Source organism: Podarcis tiliguerta, assembly GCF_965153285.1.
Source record: "Podarcis tiliguerta genome assembly, chromosome: 6".
In the NCBI taxonomy this organism is placed as follows: Eukaryota; Metazoa; Chordata; class Lepidosauria; order Squamata; family Lacertidae; genus Podarcis; species Podarcis tiliguerta.
In genome coordinates this window covers 94,148,143-94,172,937 of record NC_139539.1, presented here as the reverse complement: position 1 = coordinate 94,172,937, position 24,795 = coordinate 94,148,143, and the positions used below count along the sequence as shown (strand labels likewise).

The following is a 24,795-nucleotide window of genomic DNA, read 5'->3' as shown; positions in this document are numbered from 1 at the left end:
GAATTGGGTACTAAAGATGATACAATAGACTTAGGTCACAATAGTGATACGGCTTCCTATGGGGAAAGGATATGAAATTCACTCCTTGTTATACACTATGAGAAAACTATTATTATGTGTGCAATGTATCCCCAATGTGACTCATATAATCTTTGCTGATTTTGCTGGAGGTGGCAGGGAAGGACTAGACCAACACCCCAATTTTTACAAAAGCTTCGTTTTCCTAGAGCACATCCTTCTGAGAACTCCAGGCATGAAATTAAAACATTCTTCTATTTTGTTGCTCCAATAGAGACGAGTGGATAATGGCAACTGATTCACCTTTTTATCTTACATATACTAGGGGAAGCATTTCCTTTCGTTCTTTTTTGATTTGGCAAGGTCTACTATGACGAAGTGTGCCTTCTGACTACAATAAGTGCCACACAATACAGTACCTGCTGCTGGTCTGCTCCTTTCTTGCTGTGATTTTGGATGTAATCAACCAGCCCGTGTACCACAGTCCGCACAGCGACAAGTCCATTCTCAAGCTGCTCCCAGGTGGGTGGTGGGGCATCTGCAGTGTTTACAAGAACAAATGAATTTATCTCTGGAAAGTGAGAAATCCCGTAGAAACAGGATCTGAATCATAGCAAGCATCAAAAAATTTAAAACATGCAAAATTTTAGTTCTGAAGGAAGAATAAATCTGACAGGCAAGACTAAGGAAATGTCTATGGAAATTCAACACTGATTTGCCAGATTTAGGGAGCAGCAGCAGCAGCAAACATTTCCTGCCTGTCAGTAAGGAATAAAGTTATTCAAATAGGAATGCTTGAGAGCATTTGAACCCTCAGAGAGACACCCCCCAGGAAAAATATTGTAATTGTGGGAAATATGGCAGGAGATTGGAAGTAATCAAGGAAAAGCAGCAAGGTCTGAGAGAGCCCAAGAGAGTCATTTCTAGTGAAAGGACTGTCTCATTAACATGTGTTTCCTTTTGCTAAAATATGGCAATATAACCCCACTACAACAATGATAAGCAGAGAAACATACACAGACATGTCCTCCTCAGAAAGGGCTGGGTAGGATTTAGCAAGACTCTGAGCCTAACCTCATGAATTCATAGAAAAATAATCCTATGATCCTGACCCATTCAGAATTTTTCAGGTCACAAGGCCTTTTCCTATGATCATTAAGGTCTGTGGGACCTTATGGAGTAGCCACTGTTGCCACAAAACCAACAAAGTCATAGGATACCTTAAAGGCAAACAACTTTATTGTGGCATATGTTTTTGTGGGCAAGCCAATCAGCATATGTATGCGACTTACTCCCAGCTAATGTCCATTGTTTATGAATAAACAGAGCAAGATCAGTAGTGTGAATGCACACCTGTAGCAGGAATAGCCTGGGGTCAAATGTGGCCCCTCCAGGATTTTGGAACCCTCCCTATGCCGTTCCCCTCACCATCTTTATTCTGTGCACTCTTCAAGTGCTTTCCCCGGGCTGGAATGTGTCACTGAACTTTGGTGCCTCTTGCTTGCCAGGAAAGGGAGATGTGTTATGTATAGAAACCTATATACATGTAACACGCAGCCTTTGCACAGAAGGAATGTAGCCTGCTATACAAAAGGGTGATCTATTCATCCGTTGACTTTCACTCCTGACCCTGTCCATCACTGGGATACAGCCCCTGGAAGGTTTTCCACAAGGGAATATAGCCCTCAGGTTGAAAACGGTCTTCACTCCTGTTGTCTCAACTCACAGTTTTTATGCCTTAGAACTCCCAAATGCTGAGACTGCCACAACTCTGAGAAGTTTAGGCACATGGTGGGCAGAAGGTAGATTTGTACTTTATAACTAAAGGTACTCCACCCCTGCTTTGGTTGATGGGTCTTAGTGTTCTAGTAAAAAATAAACAAGCCTGAAGTCTGTCTGCCATTAGAATATAAAGGAGACTAGAGCATCTCAAGAGAAACAGCTTTTTTGTTAACAAGGAAACAAGAGAGTAGTCTGTTCACCTGTGCTTCTCACATTGACATGTATCAGTTTGATTGAAACATATGTAAAGCCTCTTCTGCTGCAGTGAACATGAACACGAAACCACTTTTTTAGTAGTTACCTGGGCTGGGATCAATATTTGCAAGGAGTTCTAGATGGGGTCGAAGCCGGTTCAGATTGGCTGGGTCACCAGTCCTCTGGAGAGCGATAGTTAGTTCCTGAACACTCTGTGCAAAAGAGGCTGGGGTCTGCAACTTAAATATATAAGTACATAATTAGAACTGCTTTCTGTACTCCTAGAGACCATCTTCAGTGAAACACACCTAAAAGATACATTTTTAAATTTCTTGTCTCACCAGCACTCAAGATGTGTGCCTTGATGTGAAACCATTTTTTCAACAGAGATGCACTTGCCATTCCTAGTGGTCAATCACAGCTTAGGCCCTCTCCAGTAATACAGACTGCGTGTTCATTAATTGTATATACCAATATACAATGCATCAAGGCTCAGCGATATTAAATCCTGTTTAAGAGGACAGTTCTTACAGAAGTGAAAAGGAAACTGGCAACCCCATCACAGCTCCACAAAGCACAGCATATTCCTGAGACAATCTCCCAGCCACTTTTCTGCTTCACGCTCACGAGGAAGGCTTGGGCTTGTCCTTGACATTAAGAGTACCTGAGAAGCACGGTATACCATAGGAGACTCCTGATAGCAACTGGGACATGGGAAGAAGAACCGAGGAGCCCCACTTACAACTAATATCAGCAATAAAAACATAGTAGAAAATTAAAGGATGTGGAATGATTTGAAGAGAATGTACCTTGTCAATAATTGACTGCATGTGGGATTTGTGGGACTGGTCTCCATATAGCAATGAAGACCACTGATCTGGGGCAATGCGCAAACCAGCCTCCATAGCAATTTGCACAATCTGGGAATCGTGTTCTCGTCTCAGAGCTTCATAGGTTCGGAACTCCTCCTTTAACTGCATCAGGGAGGAATCCTCATCTCGTTTAGTCACCTGGAAGAAAAAAAAATCCATCTGGATTAGGTAAGATGACAATACCCAACTTAACCAAATAAGGGAACAGTTTCTTAGTTCAGTTCCCTGGCCCAAAAGTACTATCGCTCAAGAATTAATTCTTCCAGTTTGTATGGGGGAGGGGGTCCCCTCTCCGATGATCAGATGAAAAGCTGAGACAATTGGGTATTAAATAATACACACATTCTTAATAGATTTAGCAACAAAATAAAATATCCATGCAGAAAGATTAGATTATCATTACTAAAACGAGCCTAGAGCCTAGATTCTCTATGAATCTATGAATCATAGAGGAGGGAGAAAGGTTGTTTTCTGCTGCTCCAGAGAAGCGGACACGGAGCAATGGATACAAACTACAAGAAAGAAGATTCCACCTAAACATTAGGAAGAACTTCCTGACAGTAAGAGCTGTTCGACAGTGGAATTTGCTGCCAAGGAGTGTGGTGGAGTCTCCTTCTTTGGAGGTCTTTAAGCAGAGGCTTGACAACCATATGTCAGGAGTGCTCTGATGGTGTTTCCTGCTTGGCAGGGGGTTGGACTCGATGACCCTTGTGGTCTCTTCCAACTCTATGATTCTATGATTCTATGATTCTATGATTCTATGATTCTATGAAGTGGGATTCCTCTCCCTCTCCAAAGGCACAGAACATTCTTCAGAGCAGTTGTGAAGCCTAGGATTCTATGAGTGATTCACTGTAACTAAAGGTGAGAAGTTGTTCAAGGAGTGTTAATTCTCTCTAAGGAGAACTCTTTTCTGTGTCTCTTTAAAGCAAAAACTTGACAAAGTGCAGCTGGAACAAAGAACTATTCAGTTTATGTCCTTCAGAGAAGGCAGCAGTGCTCAGTTGCCTCCAAAACTAAAGGGATATTGGATTTTCTCATGAAATGCAGTACATGAAATTACAGAATGAAAGCCAAGAAAGAGAAGAGTGGAAGGGGAAATAGGTGTTCTTACTAAAAGCACCTTTACTATGCCTTTGACTTGACCAACACACTCTGGCTCTTATTACCATATTTTTCCATGTGTAAGACTAGGTTTTTTCCTTTAAAAATAATGTCAAAACTTTGGGGGCATCTCATACATGGATACATCTCTCCCCCCCCCCCCCATTTTCTTAAATCGGAGTCCCCCCAAATAGGCCCCCTATGTCTTATACATGGGGGCATATTAGACGGGAAAATATGGTTAATTGTTATGCCAACTACTGCAGGCAACAATTTCCACACTGTCCTTGGGACGCAGATGACTGGTGTAGGGTGGGTAGAGGAAGTTCAGAAGGGGGCAGGTTGAGAAGCTTTGAGAAACTCTGTGCTTAAGTGACTAGAAATATAAGATTAGAGTTGCTAAAGGAGACAATTCAAATGTTCCGATTTTGATGAAGAGTGCTGTACCATAAGAAACCAAGCTCTGTACTTTTAACTTTGCTTTTAATCAAATGAATCTGCTTGATACCATGGGCTTCTCTAGTTCAACACCTTTTGGCAGCAGTGGAGTGGAGTGTATCATGAAGCCTAATGGCTGCTTTAAGAACAAGGCTTCAATAACCAGAGGGCAAATATTGTAAAGGGTGCCTGTAAAGCTAATGCTGCAAGGACTGAGAGGACCTAAAAGTAACTGGCCAAAAAAAGATACCAGAGCTGAATTTGAAGCAGGCTATTCAGACCTATCATATGAGGCAGCAGAGACATGGTGTGGGGAGGTATCCAATGTCAAAAGAGCACAAAATTGACTAATGTCATTGACGAAACTGAGGATTCCGATGTGTACCTGGATAAGATCAGATCGGCATTGGCATCCAACAAGTCAGTGGTGCTGCAGACCCTAGAAGCTAAACTCGATTGTCTAGTCAAACAGCTGACATTTCTAAAAGAGCAAATCAAGTACTCAGTAGGGCTGCACAATATCTGGTTTAAAACATTGTGATGTATCAGCAGCTAAATACCACAATTATACTGATATATCATAATGTCTGGAATGTATCTTGGCTGCTTCTCTCCCACCACCGCCACCACCACCTTAGGGAGGAAGCAGCAGCTGAGATACATCGCCTAGCCCTCCTGAACAAGGCCTGATACCACTCTGCTTCATGTCAGGCAGAGGGGCATTGGGGCTTTGTTAAACTGCTCGGCCGGGGGACTCAGGCTCATGCAAGTCAGAGGAGCTCCTCAAAGGGACAGGAAGGAATGTAGATGGAGCTTGAGAAGGCACTTGCCCTGAACCTTCTCAGGCTCTGCCTGCCTGTGCCTTTGCTGTCTGCAGGCATGCTGAGCTGGTGCGATGTACTGCCAGCTCAAATTGTGATCTGAACATCATACAGTACTGGTTTCAGAGCTCTAGTGCTCAGTTAAGTCTTGTTGCAGCTCATCAGTCTGAACTGCAACTCCAGCAAATGGCATTGGAAGTTTTAGAATTAAAGTGAGAAGACCAATCTAATGAGATTCGGCAAAATTTCCTCATACAGTGGTGCCTCGCAAGACGAAATTAATTCGTTCTGCGAGTTTTTTCGTCTTGTGAATTTTTTCGTCTTGCGAAGCACCACTGTGCATTGACGGTTTCCCATAGGAATGCATTGACGGTTTTTAAAAAAAAGCGCAAGACGTTTTCGTCCTGCGAAGCAAGCCCATAGGGAAATTTGTCTTGCGCAGCTACTCAAAAAACAAAAAACTCTTTCGTCCTGTGAGTTTTTCGTCTTGTGAGGCATTCGTCTTGCGAGGTACCACTGTATTAGGGGTCTTGGAAAAGGTGGTGAGAACATGCCTGCTTTTCCTGTGACCTAATTTAACAGCTTAATTTCAGACGCTTGTCTATCTCTGACATGGTGGTGTCTGAAATTCCCTGGGCACCAGGCACATTTTGCTACTGGTGAGGGTCCAATTATAGCCACATGGAGATTTCTGGGCACCAGGTAGCGACTGTCATCTCCATGGAGTCAGCTGACGTGTGTGGCAAAAGATGTGCGTCTTGTCCTTCTGCACTACTGCGCGAATCATGGAGATCTTAGTCCTCCATCATCACATCAAGGAAAGTAAGTGCAGGGCTGAGTACACATATACTTGACACTGCAGCAACCTTTCCACAGGCCTCTCAAATGGAGCTCACAGACCACAGTTCTTGCATACTGGGACAAGTGAATCATTGTAAGAGCAAACTACAATCAAGCAATGTAGTTGAGATAACAGAATCATAGAACTGGAAGGGACCCCGAGGGTCATCCTGTCCAACCCCCTGGCAAATACACATTCCGTTGTGGTGATGGTGACTCCGGTTTAAGGGGCCTTTGGGTGCCTGGCTTATATATATGAGTTTCTAAAAGTGGATCTTCAGGCCTGAAGTCTCAGGCGAATGATCAGCCAAGAGATATTCTGGTGCATTTTGAATACTACATGATTAAAGATTCTGTTTCTAAAGCTCTTTGTAATATTCAAACTGGCTCCTTGGTGTGAAGAGTTTTTCTGAATATAGGTTATTCTAGCTGCACTCTTTCTGCACTAATAATAACAACTCAGTATCTACTTCAAAATCCCTGAAACCACAACCAGAACGGCTTGCTCTGTACCTTGAAACAGGAGGCTCTGTATAGAAGCTGGACAACATGCCCAATGCTGGTTTTAGAAGCCTGAGGAAATCGTGGCTCCAACCTCTGTACCACAAAGAGAACCAAGACTTTCCGAGACAAAGCAGATCCATCTTCCAAAGCCAAAAGAACTAACTTGAGAGCTTCCTCTTGCATTGCTGAAAAATAAAGAGTAGCATGACAGAATGCCAGGTATTAAGAGCAATTTCAGATATATACTGCTTATTCTATTTTGTTTAGGCCTTACATAACTTAAAGGTAAAGGTTCCTCTGACCATTAGGTCCAGTCGCGGACGACTCTGGGGTTGCGGTGCTCATCTTGCTCTATAGGCCAAGGGAGCCGGCGTTTGTCTGCAGACAGCTTCCGGGTCATGGGGCCAGCATGACTAAGCCGCTTCTGGTGAACCAGAGCAGCGCACAGAAATGCTGTTTACCTTCCCGCCGGAGTGGTACCTATTTATCTACTTGCACTTGACATGCTTTCAAACTGCTAGGTGGGCAGGAGCTGGGACCAAACAATGGGAGCTCACCCCATCGCGGGGATTTGAACTGCCAACCTTCTGATCGGCAAGCCCTAGGTTCTGTGGTTTAGACCACAGCGCCACCCTCGTCCCTTATATAACTTACACCAGGCTTAATGACTGCATTAGAGGTTCTACAAACCTCAGTGTTATGGTCAAGCTGTGAAATGTGGCACCCACTATACAAACAAGCAGCTTGAGTAGAATCCCGGCAACATACAGTTTCACTTAAAAGAAAATCTTTAGTCTATATCACATGGTTTTAGAAATGTCAATAATCCAGTGTACAGGCAGGTCTACTGTTGAAAATACTGAGAACCCCAATGCATTTTTTGGTGTACCCAAATCAAAAGCTATTACAGTATTATAACTTACAATCTGATATTATGAAGGCTGGCATGAACTTTGTGCAGGTTGTATGGAAAACAATGTTGAAATATATCTAAATCAACTCTTTGTTTTCATACTCCGCATCTAAGCTCAAACTGAATCTGTCTTCCCATTATTTCGATAATTTAACAGTTCTGTACTCAGCTGTTGCGCTGTGCTGATTAAGCATGATGAGACTGCTAGGCACCTAGACCACATGGTCCCAGAGTGGATTTAAATCACTATGCAGTAAGGCTTGATTTAAATCATTTTCTTACAGAAAGACTCATTCTTGCTGGTATAAGGTTTCATTTTTGGAATAATAAATTTTCAGAGTAGTTTTTACAGTTATATCAAAAATTACTGATTTGGTTAAACTATTAAAAATACATAGAGAGATAATTATGAAATTATTGTGAGGTTTAATAAGTTAACTGTTTACATTTTGACAACTTTTCTGCTGTACTTTTTTTCAGAGGGGAAGGAGGAAGAGAGATACAATTGGTAGGCCTAGGCTGGAAGAGGCTTGCAGAAAGAGCAGGCCGAGGAGAAACAGGCTGGTGGAAAGCTGGAAAAGGGGAATCAAGGACTGGAGCAGAGAACTTCAGGGATTCCTGCTGCAGGACTGAAGTTCCAGGTAGAGACTTTATTGTTTGGAGAATTTCAGGCGAGCCCTGGGAAGAAGGGCCTGGAACCAGTGAATTCTTATTAGTTGCTGGCAAGCACTTCAAGGTCTCACTGAGAACTTACAGATCCCAGTTACTATTTCCACCACCACCACCCCTTTGGATCTGCTTCTACATTCAGGTGCCTATTCTATACAGTTAAGTGTTAGTGCAGTTGCTGGAACTCAGTGGGATTGGGAAGAGGCTGCCAGCCCTGAAGTGCCTTCAGCACTTGCCTCCAGTCTGAGTTGCACAGACATGCAACTGACTTGCACAATTGTTACACAAAGATCCTAAGACTCTTGGAGTATTCTGCTCACAAGGTTGCGCTTTCATTTTTACTGCTTCACATTTAGCTACTTCTGGAGATCTATTCCACTCCAAACAATCTATTCAATGAACCTCTTGGAACTTAGCATTTAAGAGGTAAGGGGTTGATTCTGTGTATATAAATTTGCAAAGGAACAATGGGATTAAGGTTTTTTCCTCAACTCTGTATGTTTATTTTATAACATTTTTCCTGCGAAGAAAAGGCTTGTTATCTCTGCAGACATAAATTCACACTTTCAAGAACTGCAAAAACAAGCATCTGCGATATCTTCTTGTTAGAAAAACTGCCCCAAATAATCTTACAGAAACCTCTGGAAGCGCATGACATTGTGAATGGATTAATGGAATTCATTTACAAAAAAAATTACACACTGCCTATAAAGCCTCATGCTACATAATCAAAAACAAATCCTTATTTCCTGATGAATAGCCTTTGGACTATAATGTAACTTAAATAGAAAACTATCTTTAGAAAGATTTTTCCTCCAAAAGCATTTTTTAAAAAAATCTGATTTAAATAAAAAAAAAATCATTGATTTTTATCCACCCTGCATGGTCCTAATTTAGTAACGAAGATTAACAGAACTGTAGAATTGGAAGGGGCCACAAGAGCCATCTGGTCCAGCCCCCGCAATGCAGGAATCTTTTGCCCAACGTAGGGCTTGATTCCATGACCCTAAGATAAAGGGTCTCATGCTCTACCAACTGAGCTATCCCATGTCAGCAGTATTCACTTAAAATATATATTTTTCATGTGAGTGGGTACTCTAGCATTTAAGAAAAAGCAGACAACTATGTGTGTATCCGAGTGCACATGACAAACAGCCATCCTACCGAAGCTGAACAGGTCTGGGTTTGGACAATGCCTGAGAGAGTCTACCTGGCAAACCATGTATGCTGTCTTGGCTTACAAGATGAAAAACAGGATATAAATAAAACAAAAACAATAAATTCATATGTTGAGATTATCAGAAGTCCTCCTCTGCCCCCTCAGCAAGGAAGATTTTGTCATTTGCAATAGAGAACAGGGTGTTTTCAGTAGTTTTCCCTGGGCTGTGGAATGACCTTCTATGCAAAGCATGATGGTGCACTCACCTGGCCTTTAAGCAATTGCATAAAGCCCAGTCACAAACTGAAGTCTACCAGTTATCTAAAAATTAGCAGGGTAGTTGGTAAATGTTTTTATAATTTCGGCTCAGTGATATTTTAATATGAGACTATAAGGTATCTTGAACCTGGCGAAAGTCAATATATAAATATTTTAAATAATACATGGAATTTTCCAGGGTTTCCATTTCATGCATCCTACTTCTCTGAATCCATTATCTGTGAAGTTCAAACTGTCAGCCCTCTAGGGAACAGATATTTAGGGTGATATCAAATATTAATCAGAATCATACTCACAGTAGACCCATAGAAATCAACGGACTTTTCCTTATTGATCAGTTCAGCTAAGTAGTATTTTAGTCACTGAAATTTGTAAGTAACCAGATTCACTAATTCCCTTAATTTTTGTTACTGTACCAAATGCCACGGCTTGAGTGATATATACCTGGTCCAAGGAACTGGCAGCCTCTGGCCCTCACTGCAGCCCAGAGGTTGGAAGAAAGTTGCTGGGGGTTCTGGTGCTGAAGAATGAGCTCCGTGACAGTTCTTTCACCCAGAGATCGTGCTGCACGCATAGCCCTGATCCGCCCTTCTTCCTCCACTAACTGGCAGTGGACTAATGTCACAAGTTTCCTTTGCATGGGGCGACTGAGTACACTCTGAGTGGTGCTGTTCAGTCCCACACCTTAAAAAAAAAAAAAAAAAAAAAACAGAAGCAGGGAAGTTATTTCTCAGTTTCTCAGGGGCAATGCAAGGCTTATAGTCCATTGGCAGGTTAGTGAAATGGTACTTCTGTCTTAACAGAGTTATCGCCTATAGAAAGTCTTCTGTAGATATCCCTTTTTTCTAGTTAGTGATCAACTAAAAAATATTCAGTTGTAAACTAGCTTCCATGAAACTAAAACATCAAAAAGTCACTCTGGATAAGTGTGCACTACAAACCAACTGGAATTGTACAAAGTAGGCCTGCAAAATAAGTTTTTAATAGATAAACAGGCAGCAGATTTGTTTCTAAAATCCTCCATTTTTAATATATTCTTACATGTTTCATGTTTTCTTTTTTCTTTCCAAAATTAATTCCTTGTCTTCAAAATGAATCAATTTAAGCCATTATGAAGAAGCCTCTCCTCTTTCTGTTTTTGCTTCTTCACCATTCATTTCCAAATAATGAATTTCCATATCAATTTATGTTCCCACTACAGTGGTACCTCGGGTTAAGAACTTAATTCGTATATTCACACTCCAAATTATTTTATTGCCCTTCAAAGTAGCTGCACTGTTCCCATTATGAAGAACTCGCCCACATTTCTCTGTCTCACCCACCCCACCCTGGTTTTTGCAACTAACAAAGACAAGACTGAGTGTAGGGAATATGCAAGAGAGTTGAGGAAACTCTGTGAACACAGTAGTTTATCACTTGGAAAAAGTGTGGGGTTTTCCTTATAAGAAATCACATGAACCCTCCCCCCCAATAGCATTGAAACTGCAAGAAAGTCAAACCAAGTGGAAGAAACTACTGGATGGGGCAGCAGAATTTATTATTTAAGTGTCAAACATTTTTGCAGGTCACTGAAATGTCCTCCCTGTTATACTATTTTACAAATATGCAAATTCATAAAGACTTAGCTGATCGTTGCTGGCACCTGTCTGTCTCGAGTACACCTACCGGGGGGAGGGGGAGTCAAACCACTGCATCAGCAGCACCAAAGTGACCTCCCTGGGGTGCAAGCCTGGAGGTCCTGGGCTGCCCAGATGACCCTTCTCTCTCAGCCTTGCTGATGTGGTCGAAAGGAAAAGAAAACAATACTTTTGGAAGCAGCTTGGCTGCAGTTGTCGTCAGAAGGAGGCATACAAGACGCCATCCAACTGTTTTAGGGACTTCACTCTGGATTTGTGTAGCGTCTACTCCTTAGCCCTTTCTTCTCCCAACGATATCCCTCAAGGCAGTGGAGGTTTAAGATCAGTTTTCATTCTCCTAGATGGGCTACTTTCGCATGCTGACGAGCCCCATCTGACCCTCTTAGCTGATGAATTAACTGATTAAAATTTGCATAGTTAATCAACTAAGGTTAGGGACCACAGTAACACCTTCTGCTATTTCTTCTTGCTATTTGAAAATGAGGAATAACAGTAAGAATTTTGAACAATCTGACTGCTGAATTTAGCACTAGCAAAAAGCCACTCAGCTGCGACAGAGCTCTTTTGGGCAATCAGAATTAACTTGCCTAAAATGAAAGCAAGTTGGTTCCTTTCGAGCTACTGATGTGCCACAAAGGTATTGTGTAGGGCAGGCTGGCTAGTAAAATATTGTGTGTGGTAATGTTTCAATTCTATTTGCAATTTTTCTTTTCTAACATTACTTCTTTGGCACTCAAAATGATTGTGTTTTCAGCTGCAGGTTTTCATTCATTGTAGTCAATGTAACAGTGTTGGAGGTATTTTTTAAAAACCAATAGATGCTGCTTAACTGTTTTAGTTTTCTTATAATGCATGAAAGAGCACTTATTCACCTCTTGCACTGCTGAGTGGTTTAAGGTACAAGGCTAGTTCTTCCACACATTTCTTGGCTTCCTCATAATGCTTGGTATCTTCAGCGCCACTACGGAGAGTTATTGGCTGCTGTTCTGGCACCTGTGTATAGATAACAATCAAAGTACAAAAGTGAAGAGACTAGCAGTTCCAGTCATCTATTCTACCCCATCAACTGAGGAAAATGCAGTGCACCTCTAAAACTTTTAACTTTAAATAACACATATCACTTTAATACAAAGACGGATTGAAAGAAATTCAAAGCAAAAATTCCTATCACATACTTTTACAGTGAGCCAATCAAATTCATCACATTTGTACCATTCAGAACAATAGTTGCCTTGCAACTATTCATCAAATTTTCTTCTATGACAAGACAATTTATTTTTCTTAGCATATCTGAAAATATTTTCCTTTTCTAATCATTTCCAACCTTTCTGTATAAAAATAGATACAATGCAGCAGGTGTTGAAATCAGGAAGAGTTTTTAAAAATTATGTTAGCATCCCCTTCAGTATGAAAAACTAAGAAAAAAATATTCAATCTCAAAAATGGTAGTAACTGTGACCCATTACTTTGCCTCCACTAATCAATAGCTTATTACTTTGGTTAAAGATGTAGCCAAAATGTAGCCAGACTCCTGTGTTTTCAATAAACTGTATCTTAATGACAAGGGAAAGTGGGAACTTCCCATCTATCCTATCCATACTCAAATCTTCAGAACTCCAGCATTTATTACAGGATTTGATATCAGACAAAAGAAAAGTAATGATGTCTAAAGCAACCCTATTTACTGTCAGGACTGGTCGTTATCCTCTTCAGATCACCACACAAACGCTTCTTGTTCTTCTCTAACTTTTTATTGCGTATTAACAAAACATTCTTATAAACGGTTCTTAACTATTCTTCCTCAGAGTCCCTTCTTTCAGATACCTTCTGAGCTCTGCTTCTCCATGACCAGCCACCCTCAAAATGGCGAAGGCGCCTTTCCCTTCGCTTTCCCGCTCTTTTTCCTACCCTCCTGGCTAGAGCTGGCCTGTATCTCCCCTCCTCTGAATCTGAGCTAGAACTGAACCCTTGTCTTTCCTGGGATCAGCCGGTTCCTCCCTGTTGTTCTCTTCTATTAGATTCACTGCTCTCCCTCCCCCCTTGGGGAATGCTTTCTCCCTCTGAGAAACTGAAAACTTCTAACTCTTTCCTGAAATCTACTACGAACATAAACATGTCTGTTACTAAGAGCTGGTTCACACATCACATTTACATAAGGTTCCAAGTTGGCAACCTGGAGACTGTTAAAAATATTAACAAATCCATCAATACAATAGAAGGGAAAGCGATCATGGCTTCTCTAATTGCCGCTGCCCCCCAGCACATTTTGCTATCCAACACCAGCCGTCTCCTGCAGCAAGCAGGATTTAAGGCAGGCTGCATAACCGGTGCAGAAGGGTGTGTGTGTGGCAGAACTGGGGCATTAATGGCAGGAGAGGGGCCTGAAGCTACCTTCTCTCTTGAAACACTGGGAATTTAAGCAGGTACATAACTTTACCTCACGTTGCAATTAGGCAACCTACTTGCACCATAGACCCAAGTTTTTAGGGAAATAGTGCAGCCTACATCATTCATACGTTGTAAACAAAACAATAACTTTGCAAAGTTAAGATTTGCACCTTTGTGGTTACTTGCTCTATCTGCCTTCTTGAGAACAATATAGCATTTAAAAGTCCATGATCTAAAATACTTGTTGACTTCTATTGCCTATTATTTGCACGTGGTTTTTTTTAATGGTGGGGGCTTCACTTATCAATCCTTCCTACCCCTACCAGCCCCCCCCAACAGCTTACCAACCTTTGTACCCCCAGACCACAGCAAACCCTTCACAACTCACCAAACCTCCTAGCCCCAACCACTAACCCCTTAAGACCTTCCTCTTTCTACCTCACGCCACCATTGCAGCCAAGCAGGATGAAGAGTTGGCTCAGTAGAAGGAACACCATGGAACTCTTCCTCCACAGCTCCTTCTGATGGGTAGGGTGGGCGATGTACTGATACATCGTCCAACACCAGTTTATAGACCACATCATAAGAACCATTTCAAAACAATTGAGTTGGCAATGTCTTGCAAAACACAGCCTTCAAACTCCAGGGGGCAGTATAATTGCGAGCCTTCTGGCGGCTGGCTGGCTGGCTTCCCTCCTTTTCCCTTCCAATGGCAGAACAGTCCCACTCCCAGCCTGGGCACCCCCCACCCCCATAACTGTGGTGTCTCTACCTGGTGCAGGAATCATGGTTGGGCTGCTTTGTCCTTCCCCCTCTCTCTGTCTAGGGAAAAGTGGAAGGAGTTCACCCTCCAAACTTGAGGGCTTGCCTGCCTCTGAGAAAGGCAATCCACAGTGCAGATAGCACATACCTATTAAGCTCCATGACTGCTCCTTTGCCTGATCTCCACTCCACCCGTGTGATCTTCATGACTGCTCCCCCTGCACCCTACATAGTTCCGTGTTTCAGACACTGTGATATATCACTAAATCACAATGTTGAGCTGGTGATATACTGCAATGTTGAAAACCAGATATTGTCTAGCCCTACTACTGGGATGACTCTTCATCTTAATTGGTGGAGGTGGAAGAAGCAGATTGCCAAGCTGTCCAAGGAGGAGGAAGGTGGCCAGTAGCAGCACCAGCTGGCCTGGAGATTGCAGGCAAAGGAGAAGGACAGCTGTTGGGTTTCTGTGACAACTTGTTCTGGCTGTCCCTCTGCAACTCAACTGGGCATCCAACACCTATCTTCACACTGCAGTCAGCAGTGCCACTTGTCTGTGGCCAAGTGAATTGCAGTGCAACAACATTATGACATTTTCGTTATATATACAGATACATTTGCTCCTTCCACACTAAACAAATCTGATGAGGGAAAACAGGCTAAGATACCCTTACCTGAGCACCCACAAGCTGCAGCAAGGCTGAGTTCACAGGAAGGTGCTCGATGTCTGTATTGATAGTGGTCTGGTCGAAGGGGCATGCCTTCCGGTGGAGCTTGTTCAGGCACATCTTGCATACTGTGTGGCCACAGCCCAGGCTGATAGGCTTCCGGATTGTTTCGTCGAATGTTTGTGTGCAAATAGGGCAGGAAAGAAAATCCGTCCATTGTGGAGCTTGTACAGGCATTTCTTCAGGCGTTACTTCACAAGACAAAATCTAAAGCACAGATTCCACTGGAATCAACTTTTTTTTGAAAAAAAATGTTTTTAAATATTTTCTGTAAGTACAGACAGTCAGCACATAGTGTGAAATATGACCTGAAATGTAAGCAAAAGAAAGAAAGAAAAAAGAAGTTGGTGTCTATAGCTGTTGTACTATAAGTCAGGGGATTAATCTATTTAATTAAGGCATCCAATGGTTTTCACAGACTTCTTGGGAGTAGCATGTTCCATTTTATTCCCAGTACTGGTGAAACTTTCAGGGGGGGAAATTTCCCCAGCCTTGGAATCAGTGGCCCAATTCACATGTCACATTTAAACTACAGTTTAAAAACAAGCTATGGTTTAATGTGCTAATAGATGCTGCTAAAACTTCCCAGAGTACTGCACCATTGACAAAACAAGCTAGAGTCCGCCTTGTCATATTATCTGAACCTAAGCTTGTGGTTTGTTTCCCAAGCAAACCATAAGTGCTAAGCTGAAAATGAACGTGGTTGAGGTGATATGACAAACCAGACTCCAGTATGTTTTGCCTGCAGCACAGCCAAAGGAGGTGTGGTGAAGTGGCATGGAACCTTAGAGCAGCATGCACACTGATGAAAGCATGCTAAACTTTTCACTTGGCCACAAAAAACATTTTAATACAGCCTCAATCTAAGGAATCTTATTCTTCTGTTTTGTCCCCTTCTTATTTGTTATTTCTGTGCTGGAAAGGATCCTATTGCAAGAAGGAAAGCATGCCTTTTTCCAAAACTTGTTATTCCATGTCCGTCTACCAGTTACCAGAGCACACTGCCCTGTGCCATCACTGCAGCACGTGACATGCGTTAGGCACAGGCATACTGTGCCAAGTAGATGTGTTTATTCTTATTTCCATAGCCATGACCTATTAAGGGATAAACTCTGTCCACCTGGATTAAATTGGGCAATATGGGCAGGATTGGCAGGATTACAACTAGACTGACATGGTGCAGCCAGGGTGAGCATTTCCCACCTTCCATGATTTTGCAATTTCATCTGGCTATGCAAAAGCATCTAGGATATTTTCTCACAGGACTACAGAACACATACCAACATGGTGGTGTATCAAGTGCCTGAGTAGAGCAGGAAACACCGGCCAACCCACAATGTTACTAGATCACAAATATTTTTCCTAAGCCTATCCCTTCAGGTACATCTGGCTTAAAATGCCATACATTTTACAAAGCTTTCCTGTCTGGTTGTCTGGAAAGAATTTTTACTCAACACAGGTAACCATGTGAATGCACAACTAATATAAATAATTCCCCCCCCCCCCACAAACAAGTAGGAACACCTTTCAATTATCTGCAAGACCAACCATAGAATCCTAGCATTGGAAGGGGCCCAAGGGGCATCTAATCCAACTCCCTTTAATGCAGGAATCTCAGCTACAGCCTCCATTACAGACGGTCATCCAACCTCTGTTTAAAAACTTCCAAGGAATGAGTCCACCACCAGTATCAATAATTTGAAACTATGTGCTGAGGTAGCACTAGATTCTGTTAAGTTATACAACACTGCATATATTTGTTTGTTTTGCACCATTTTATATACAGTGGTGCCCCGCAAGACGAATGCCTCGCAAGACGGAAAACCCGCTAGACGAAAGGGTTTTCCGTTTTGGAGGTGCTTCGCAAAACGAATTTCCTATGGGCTTGCTTCGCAAGACGAAAATGTCTTGTGAGTTCCTGCGGTTTTTTCCCGCTCCCCATCCCCTTTTTCTAAGGCACTAAGCTGCTAATAGCCTTTTAGCAGCTAATCCGCTAATCCCTTAAGCCTTTAATAGCCGCTAATAGCCTCTAAACCGCTAATAGGGTTGCTTCGCAAGACGAAAAAACCGCTAAACGAAGAGACTCGCGGAACAGATTCTTTTCGTCTTGCGAGGCACCACTGTATTTTGTTCCTTCTGGTCAGTGAGGGGCAAGGAAGCATCAGCCTCTGGCTGCTTCTAAGCCCATCCCAGGCTTTGTTCATTTCACCAAATGTTGCTCACACACCTTTAACAGCCAAGCTGCCGAGGAACTTGGTACCACCACGAAGTTCCTAGGCAGCTTGGCTGTGATGGTGGTGAAGGTGGGAGGATGACGGCAATGGCTGTGATACTCAAAATATGGCATTTCTCAAGATATGGCATTTTTACTCAGTCCCCAATTCCAAGCTTTGGCTGTGCTTACAGAGCAACTTGAGTGTTCACGCAGCGCTAATTATTAGTTAATGTTACGCAGCAAATACATTTTGTACAACAGCATTTTTTCATTTACTTACTATACAATTATTAAATGTTCAAAAATGTATACTCTCTTAGAGAGACTCCCCCCAAAGACTATGCACCTTTTAACATGGCTGCCCACAGAGGCATTCATATCTTCAGATGTGATTATCCTTGTTTTCAAAACCTAACAGCAACTAGACCTTGATAAACTAGTTGGAATGAACAGTATTAAGGTCTTGCAATAAAGTAACTGTTTTCTCATGATGTATTTGCGCACCTCATAAAATAACATACTATTTTTCACACACTGCTTTCAGAGAAAGCAGACAGAATAGATAGATAAACTAAATATAGATATATAATGATTTGAGACACAGTGGCTACATCCGTACATCATGCTTAAGTTAAATCTTTGTTTAAACAAAACTGCTTTATTACCTATGGTTTAAAGTTGGCTTATTTCGAAACTGACCATGGTTAACATTAAATCGCAATCCCCAGTTCTGACAAAAATACCAGCTAAATTTAAGGGAAACGGAAATCAAGTTTCTGAACTCCTCCAGGCAACATGGGAGGGGAAAGGGGGGAAGAAGTGTCTGTGCCTCACTGCGGCTTATGCTCACTGCACATGATTTAGCACAGAGGTAGCCAACATGGTGCCCTCTAGTTGTTGCCATTGATCATGTTGTCTGGGGCTGGCAACACCTGCAGGAAACCATATTGGCCACCCCTTGTTTAGCATAAAATACAAATACAACTATAGATACAATCCCATAACTTAGTCAGTTTTATTATACACACGACAGGAGGAAACTGGAGACTTGTATATGGTCAACCAAATGAGTATGTAGTCAATGTGAGTGATCCTGAAGTCAGGGACTACCTGACTTATAGTCCATACTCTTAGCTGCTATACTATACCAGTACCTTGAAATGCTTTGCTGAAATACCATAGTGTGGAGATGGCAAGCTACATGTTCCATGCTCAGAAAGTTCATGGCTCAGAAGGTTGCTAGTTTCTTGTGCTTCACAGGAAGTAACCCTAAAATCAAGAGGTAATGTGTGTGTTTCTCAAGACACTTTCATAAGCTTCCTGGCAAAGTTGCACTATGCAATGAATCATTTAGTGAGAGGAGCAGTTTTTGTTTTGTTTTTTAAAGACACCTATTTTTGCGCACAAAAATAATACTGTTCTTTTGATTTATGATGACAGGCTCTTCTATTTCCACCAGCCAATATCTGCAAGTGCACAGCCTTAAGGACACCTCAAGTAAATAATCCTCCAACTAGATCCTAAGGCTCAGTATAAACTAGACAGATCAAAACAAATGCATCTGTCATGTATGCATATTCATTAATTATGTGTAAAATACAGGGAATGCATTGGTCATGGTTTTCAGCATCCTGATTCACCATCCACCTTCTGTAAGAACACACATTTACAGCCCTTGCTGCTGATAAGAGACAAAGTTTGGTAAATCTCTGAAACTTGCATGGAACTTCAGTGGTCAGGATGCAAGTTGTCACTGCCTACATGATCAGCAGAGCAGGAATAAAAATAATAATCATTATTAATTACCCATCCTTCACCAGCAGGTCCCAGGGTGGCTTACAACAATTAAAACACAATGTTAAAAGCAGCTTTTAAAAAATTGCAATTTTAGGTGGGTCTTAAAAATATACAACTCAGGTGTCAAAAGCCAGAGTAATAAGGTGCCTTCACCAAAAGCTAAATAATGTATATGCCCAATACACCTCTGTGGGGAGCGAGTTCCACAACTTAGGGGCTGTCAGCGAGAACACCCTCTCCCGACACACTACTATCCAGAGCTTATGTGAGCAATGGAACAACCAAGAGGGCCCCACTGTTGATCTTAACAGATTCTGTAGGGAAGCAGGCAGTCTTTCAGGTATTTGGGGCTTGAGTCATATAGGGCTTGAATTGGGCCACAAAATAAACCAGCAACTTGTGCAGCTTTTTAAAGCAGTGGTCATGTGATATCTATATGGAATATAGTCAATAATTTGGCCACTGCATGTTGGACCAGTTAAAGTTTCTAAGATGTCTTCAAGGGCAGCCCCAAGTCACCAGAGTACAGTGGCCAAGTCAGCTTCAGTTTATTGGCTCACACCCAGTGTTTGAAATTAAGCCGGGCGCCAGGTGCCACTTGCAACCAAGTGAAAATGCCAGGGCGCCAGGATGGAGCCTGACATCACCACCACCTGGAGCTGCATGCCTGGGAATCATTGAATCTTGACGGTTCTCACACAATAATACAACATCCTGAAGAATTCTATCCATTATATTTTATCTGCACAATCAGAATGAATTTTAGGAACCAAAATGCTTTTTCTGTGCAGCAGGAGCAGTGAATGGTGTTATACTTAATTGTTGTAGTTTGCCTTCACTTCCCTCACTCCACTGTCCTGCTCACAGTTTTGAAGGATATTCTTACATTATGAATGGTCCATGTCACCATTAAGAAAAAGAGGATGGAATAGGCGGATTGTGCCTGGATAAAATGCCTTTTCTGCTTTAAGTTCTCAAAGTTCTTAACCTAGTTCAAGGTTGCCATCTGAAGCAGCCAGGTGTTTAACTGAAAATCAATCGCAGTCAGTTCATCAATTGAAAAATAAGACTTCAGAGCCATTTTGCCCCAAAATGGCAAACAGACATTCTATTTTGGCAGCTATAACCTTGGTTTAAGGAGCCATTTGGCCCCTAGCTTATACAATCATGGGAAAAAGTGCACCCTCTTTGAATTCTGTGGTTTTACATATGAGGACATAATAACAATTATCTGTTCATTAGCAAGTCTTAAAATTAGGTAAATACAACCTCAGATGAACAACATCACATGACATATTACACTGTGTCATGATTTACAGCCAAAATGGAAAAGCCATGTGTACACCCTTAGTGTTTCCATAGAAATTAAGGGGCTAAGTAGCAAACAGGTGCTGCTAATCAAATATCCTTGCTTAATTGATCATCAGCAAGTGTAACCTCCTCTATAAAAGTTCAGGTTTTGGCAGTTTGCTGGTCTAAAGCATTCAGGTATGTTTTAACACAATGCCAAGGAGGAAAGACATCAGCAATGCTCTTAGAGAAGCAATTGTTGCTGCCCATGTAATTGGGAAGGGTTATAAGGCCATCTCCAACCAATTTTAAGTCAGTCATCTTATAGTGAGAAAGACTGTTCACAAGTGGAAAACATTCAAGACAGGTGCCCATCTTTCCAGGAGTGGACGTCCCAGCAAATTCACCCCAAGGTCAGACTGTGCAATGCTCACATAGTTACTGCTGCTAAAGGTGGTTCTACAAGCTGCTGAATCATAAGGTATACATAGTTTTTCACATATACCTTCTCCATTTTGGCTTTATTTCTGTTAAATGAATCATGACACAGTGTAATATGTCATGCATTGTTCATCTGAGGTTGCATTTACCTAATTTTAAGACCGGCTAAGGGACAGGTGATTGTTATTACGTCCTCATACATAAAACCACAGAATTCAAAGAGGGTGCACTTTCTTTTTTCCATGACTGTATATCTGAATTTCTAACACTGCTCAAATTCAGTCCATCACCACCTCCAAGCACTGATCTAACACCTCAACCATCTCTTCTGATTCAGATGGAACAGAGAAACAGAGCTGGGTGTTGTCTGCATATTGCTAGCACCTCACTCCAAATTAGATGACAGCTCAGAGGCCTCACAGAGATATGAAATAGAATGGCAGAAGAAGATGGAACCATGCAGGACATCACACGACAACTCCCATGGGACTGAAAAGCAGCCTTCCCTAACTGCTTTCTGGAAATGGCCCTGGAATAGGAGCAAAACCACTAAAGCACAGTGCCCCAACTGAGGCACTCCAGAAGTTGAAAAATCATGCAAAAACAGCCATATAAATGCAGTAGATTATCAAAAATTATACAGGTTGCAGAATTATACTTTTTTCTGGTACACATAGGTTACCATAAAGGTTTTATTTTTTTAAAGCACAAAATACACCACTGGCATTTCCCCATTAACAAATGTAGTTAACACTTTCACAAAAAGAACCACAAGCCAATTTACTGCAGGTCTGCAATTTTTTGTTCAACTGACATTTATTTCAAAATATATCAAAACCCGCTCTGTTTTGTAATGAGACAAATAAAAATTTGTCTCCTGCACTTCAAAATCCTCATTCTAACAGCCCTGCAAAGCATTCACAGCTCAAACAGCTCTCAAAGTTAAAATCACACCTTTACAAAAAGAATGACTCAGCTGCAACATACATGAAATGTTCCGAGTTTCTGTTACACAGAATTTCCACAGCTATACAGAACAGCGAAACAAAGACTCTCTTCTGATCAAGTAAAATATGCCACATGATAGTGGTAGAGAAGTTTTAACATTGAAAAAGTGGACCTTACTTTTGCTTCTGAAGCTTCTTGATTATCAGACACTTGAGCTAATATTCTTTACTTAACAAAATATTAAGAACAAAAGTTGTCAGAGCTAGTCCACTGTGTTAACTGCAAGTTTTAAGTTTATTACTTCCTCATTCTTTATATATACACACACATCCCACAATTATAGCAACGCCTATGTCGGTGACACAGTGTTGTCAGAAATCCATGCCTTGAAAGACACAGCCGCATTAGCCTAAGAACAGCAATCTTAGAATCATAAAATCTTCTGCTTTAAAAAGAAAATTACAAGAATCATGGAATCATAGAATTCTGGAGTTGGAAGAAAAAGATGGAGCCAGGTTAGGTGGAACCCATAATTCATAAGGGTTAGCACCTCGCCTTCCAGCAGCTTTGCTCCACATGTCTTCACATAACTCAGTGCATGACAGGAGGCTTCAGCTAACAGATAAAGTGAACTAAAGTGAACTAAGGTGGAATAGATGACCCTTTGTCAGTAGAGCTTGCATAAGGGCTATCCCCAGTAAGTGTGTCCCATGTTACTCCTCAAGAGTTTCAGAAATTATGTTCTTTTAGATACAAGCTACCACTGCAACAGTAATAGCACAACAGGGCTAAATCATGGACCAGTTGTAATCTTATAATCCTTAATTTTTTCCTGGATGTCAGTTTATACCGTATTTTTCACCCTATAGGACGCACTTTTTCCCCTCCAAAAATGAAGGGGAAATGTGTGTGCGTCCTATGGGGCGAATGCAGGCTTTCCCTGAAGCCTGGAGAGCGAGGGGGGTCGGTGCGCACCGACCCCTCTCGCTCCCCAGGCTTCAGGAAGCTATCCGCAAGTCTTGCAAACCCGGCGGGAGGTCCCGCGGGCTACCAAGGCTTGCGGGCAGCAGCCTGCAGCCCAAAAGCTCGGGGGACAGCGGGGAGGCGCAGCGCCGCCGCCCCGCTATTCCTCGACCTGGTCTGGAGGCTGGCGGGGGGTGGGTGGAGAAGCAAGCTTGCTTTTCCCCTCTGCCGGCCCCACAACCTCGGGGGATAGCGGGGAGGCGGAGCACCACCACCCCGCTATTCCCCGACCTGATCTGGAGGCTGGCGGGGGGGGGGGGAGAGAAGCAAGCTTGCTTCTCCTCCTCCCCCCCCACAACCTCGGGGGACAGCGGGGCAAGCCGCTGCCCCACGGAGGCTAGAGAGGCTGTCCCTGAAGGCAGAAGAGGGAGACGGAGCGCTCCGTCTCCCTCTTCTAGCTTGGGTATGGCTGCGCAAACCTGGGGGGGAAATAAAAAAAATTTCCTTGATTTCCCCCCCAAAAAACTAGGTGCGTCCTATGGGCCGGTGCGTCCTATAGGGCGAAAAATACGGTACTTGCTGTTTGATTCCTCTTTCTCAAGTACAGTGGTACCTCGGGTTACATACACTTCAGGTTACAGACTCCGCTAACCCAGAAACAGTGTTTCAGGTTAAGAACTTTGCTTCAGGATGAGAACAGAAATTGTGCTCCGGCGGCACGGCAGCAGCAGGAGGCCCCATTAGCTAAAGTGGTGCTTCGGGTTAAGAATGAATTAAGTACTTAATGTGAGGTACCACTGTACAGCATTTGTCCTTGTTGCATTTGTCACGTTCTGTTCTTAGGAACTGCTAGCAATTTTCCTTCCTGGCCAGTACACCTCTTTCCACCCTTCTGCTTAAGCTTCACAGGCAAAATCAGAGGGCAAGGGCTGAGCACTCCGCACTCCCAGATCACCCACAGGGTGAGAGATAGTTCTTGGTTCCCAAGCCCTATTTTTGAGTGCCCTGACAGACACACAATGGTATCAACTAACAAACATGAAACTACTAAACATTTCCACTAATAAACATGAAGGAAAAGATATCCTGGCCAGCAAACATAAACAGAATTGGGTCCCTCAAGTGGCAGATAAAAAACAAAACAAAAAACCACCAGTCCCTAACGGGGGTTCCGATATTCACAGGTACTCTATCTTTTTCAGACTCAGCCACCTACTGCTTGGCTATCCATATTTTGAACCTTCTTCATAATTGTTTCTTCTTGTCCACAAAGCCAGACCTTTTCTACAGTGGTTACAGTCCTTCTCTATCAATTTAGTTACTTGAGTAAAGGAGCAAACTATGTTGGTGTGGTATGGGTTTCACAACACTGATTTACCTGAATGTTAGGTCCTAAAGCAATACAACATGGTAATCTGGGAAGTCCTGAGATTAGAGAGGAGCTTTCTTAGGCAAGGAGAAAAGCACTGACAAAGGAAGAAAAGGGTTTCCAATAATAAATTCTAGCCATCAAGTCTGATGTTTGGGGGTGCCTATCCCCAGGAGTCACCATAGGGCATATGCATATAATATCCCTTATGTAAGGATATAATCTCTCTCTTTTCTTCTGGTGCAATAATTTTTTTCTATGGATTTGCAGCTGGGGCAACTAGCAGTTATTACAATTTATATAATGCACCCTGAAAGGTTAACAATCCAAGTGCTTACTGTATTTCTCAAAATGCCTACTTGCAACATCTTTCCATCTAAGGAAGCAACACTAGGAATAGAACCAATGCAATTCACTACCTAATCACCATTTTAAAATAACAGCTGCTACGATACTGAACATACATGGCAAAAAGTGAGTACACAAAAAAGCCCTTTATCAGGTAATCTTTGGGTTGGGACCAATATGGACATATTCTCAGATAAAGCCCCTAACATAATGTCCTAACATAAAATTCCTTTTCCACCGTTTTAAAGAAGGCAATGCAATTCAAGACATATTTACAGCAATATTCAGTGATAAAATGCCAATGTGTTGCATCCT

At 42.2% G+C, this 24,795-nt stretch overlaps 1 protein-coding gene across 6 annotated transcripts in view; it reads right to left on the bottom strand.

Annotated features, from left to right (window-relative positions):
- RC3H1 (ring finger and CCCH-type domains 1) overlaps nt 1-24,795 on the bottom strand; it is an 81,442-nt gene that overhangs the window by 28,322 nt on the left and 28,325 nt on the right. For all 6 annotated transcript variants that reach the window (XM_083446273.1, XM_083446274.1, XM_083446275.1 and 3 more), the window contains exons 2-8: nt 15,056-15,417; nt 12,104-12,224; nt 10,039-10,278; nt 6,584-6,759; nt 2,805-3,005; nt 2,102-2,234; nt 438-556 (exon numbers count right to left, since the gene is read on the bottom strand). In XM_083446273.1, coding sequence (XP_083302399.1) covers nt 438-556; nt 2,102-2,234; nt 2,805-3,005; nt 6,584-6,759; nt 10,039-10,278; nt 12,104-12,224; nt 15,056-15,286 — 1,221 coding nt within the window. In that variant the 5' untranslated portion in view covers nt 15,287-15,417. The remainder of the gene's footprint in view (nt 1-437; nt 557-2,101; nt 2,235-2,804; nt 3,006-6,583; nt 6,760-10,038; nt 10,279-12,103; nt 12,225-15,055; nt 15,418-24,795) is intronic.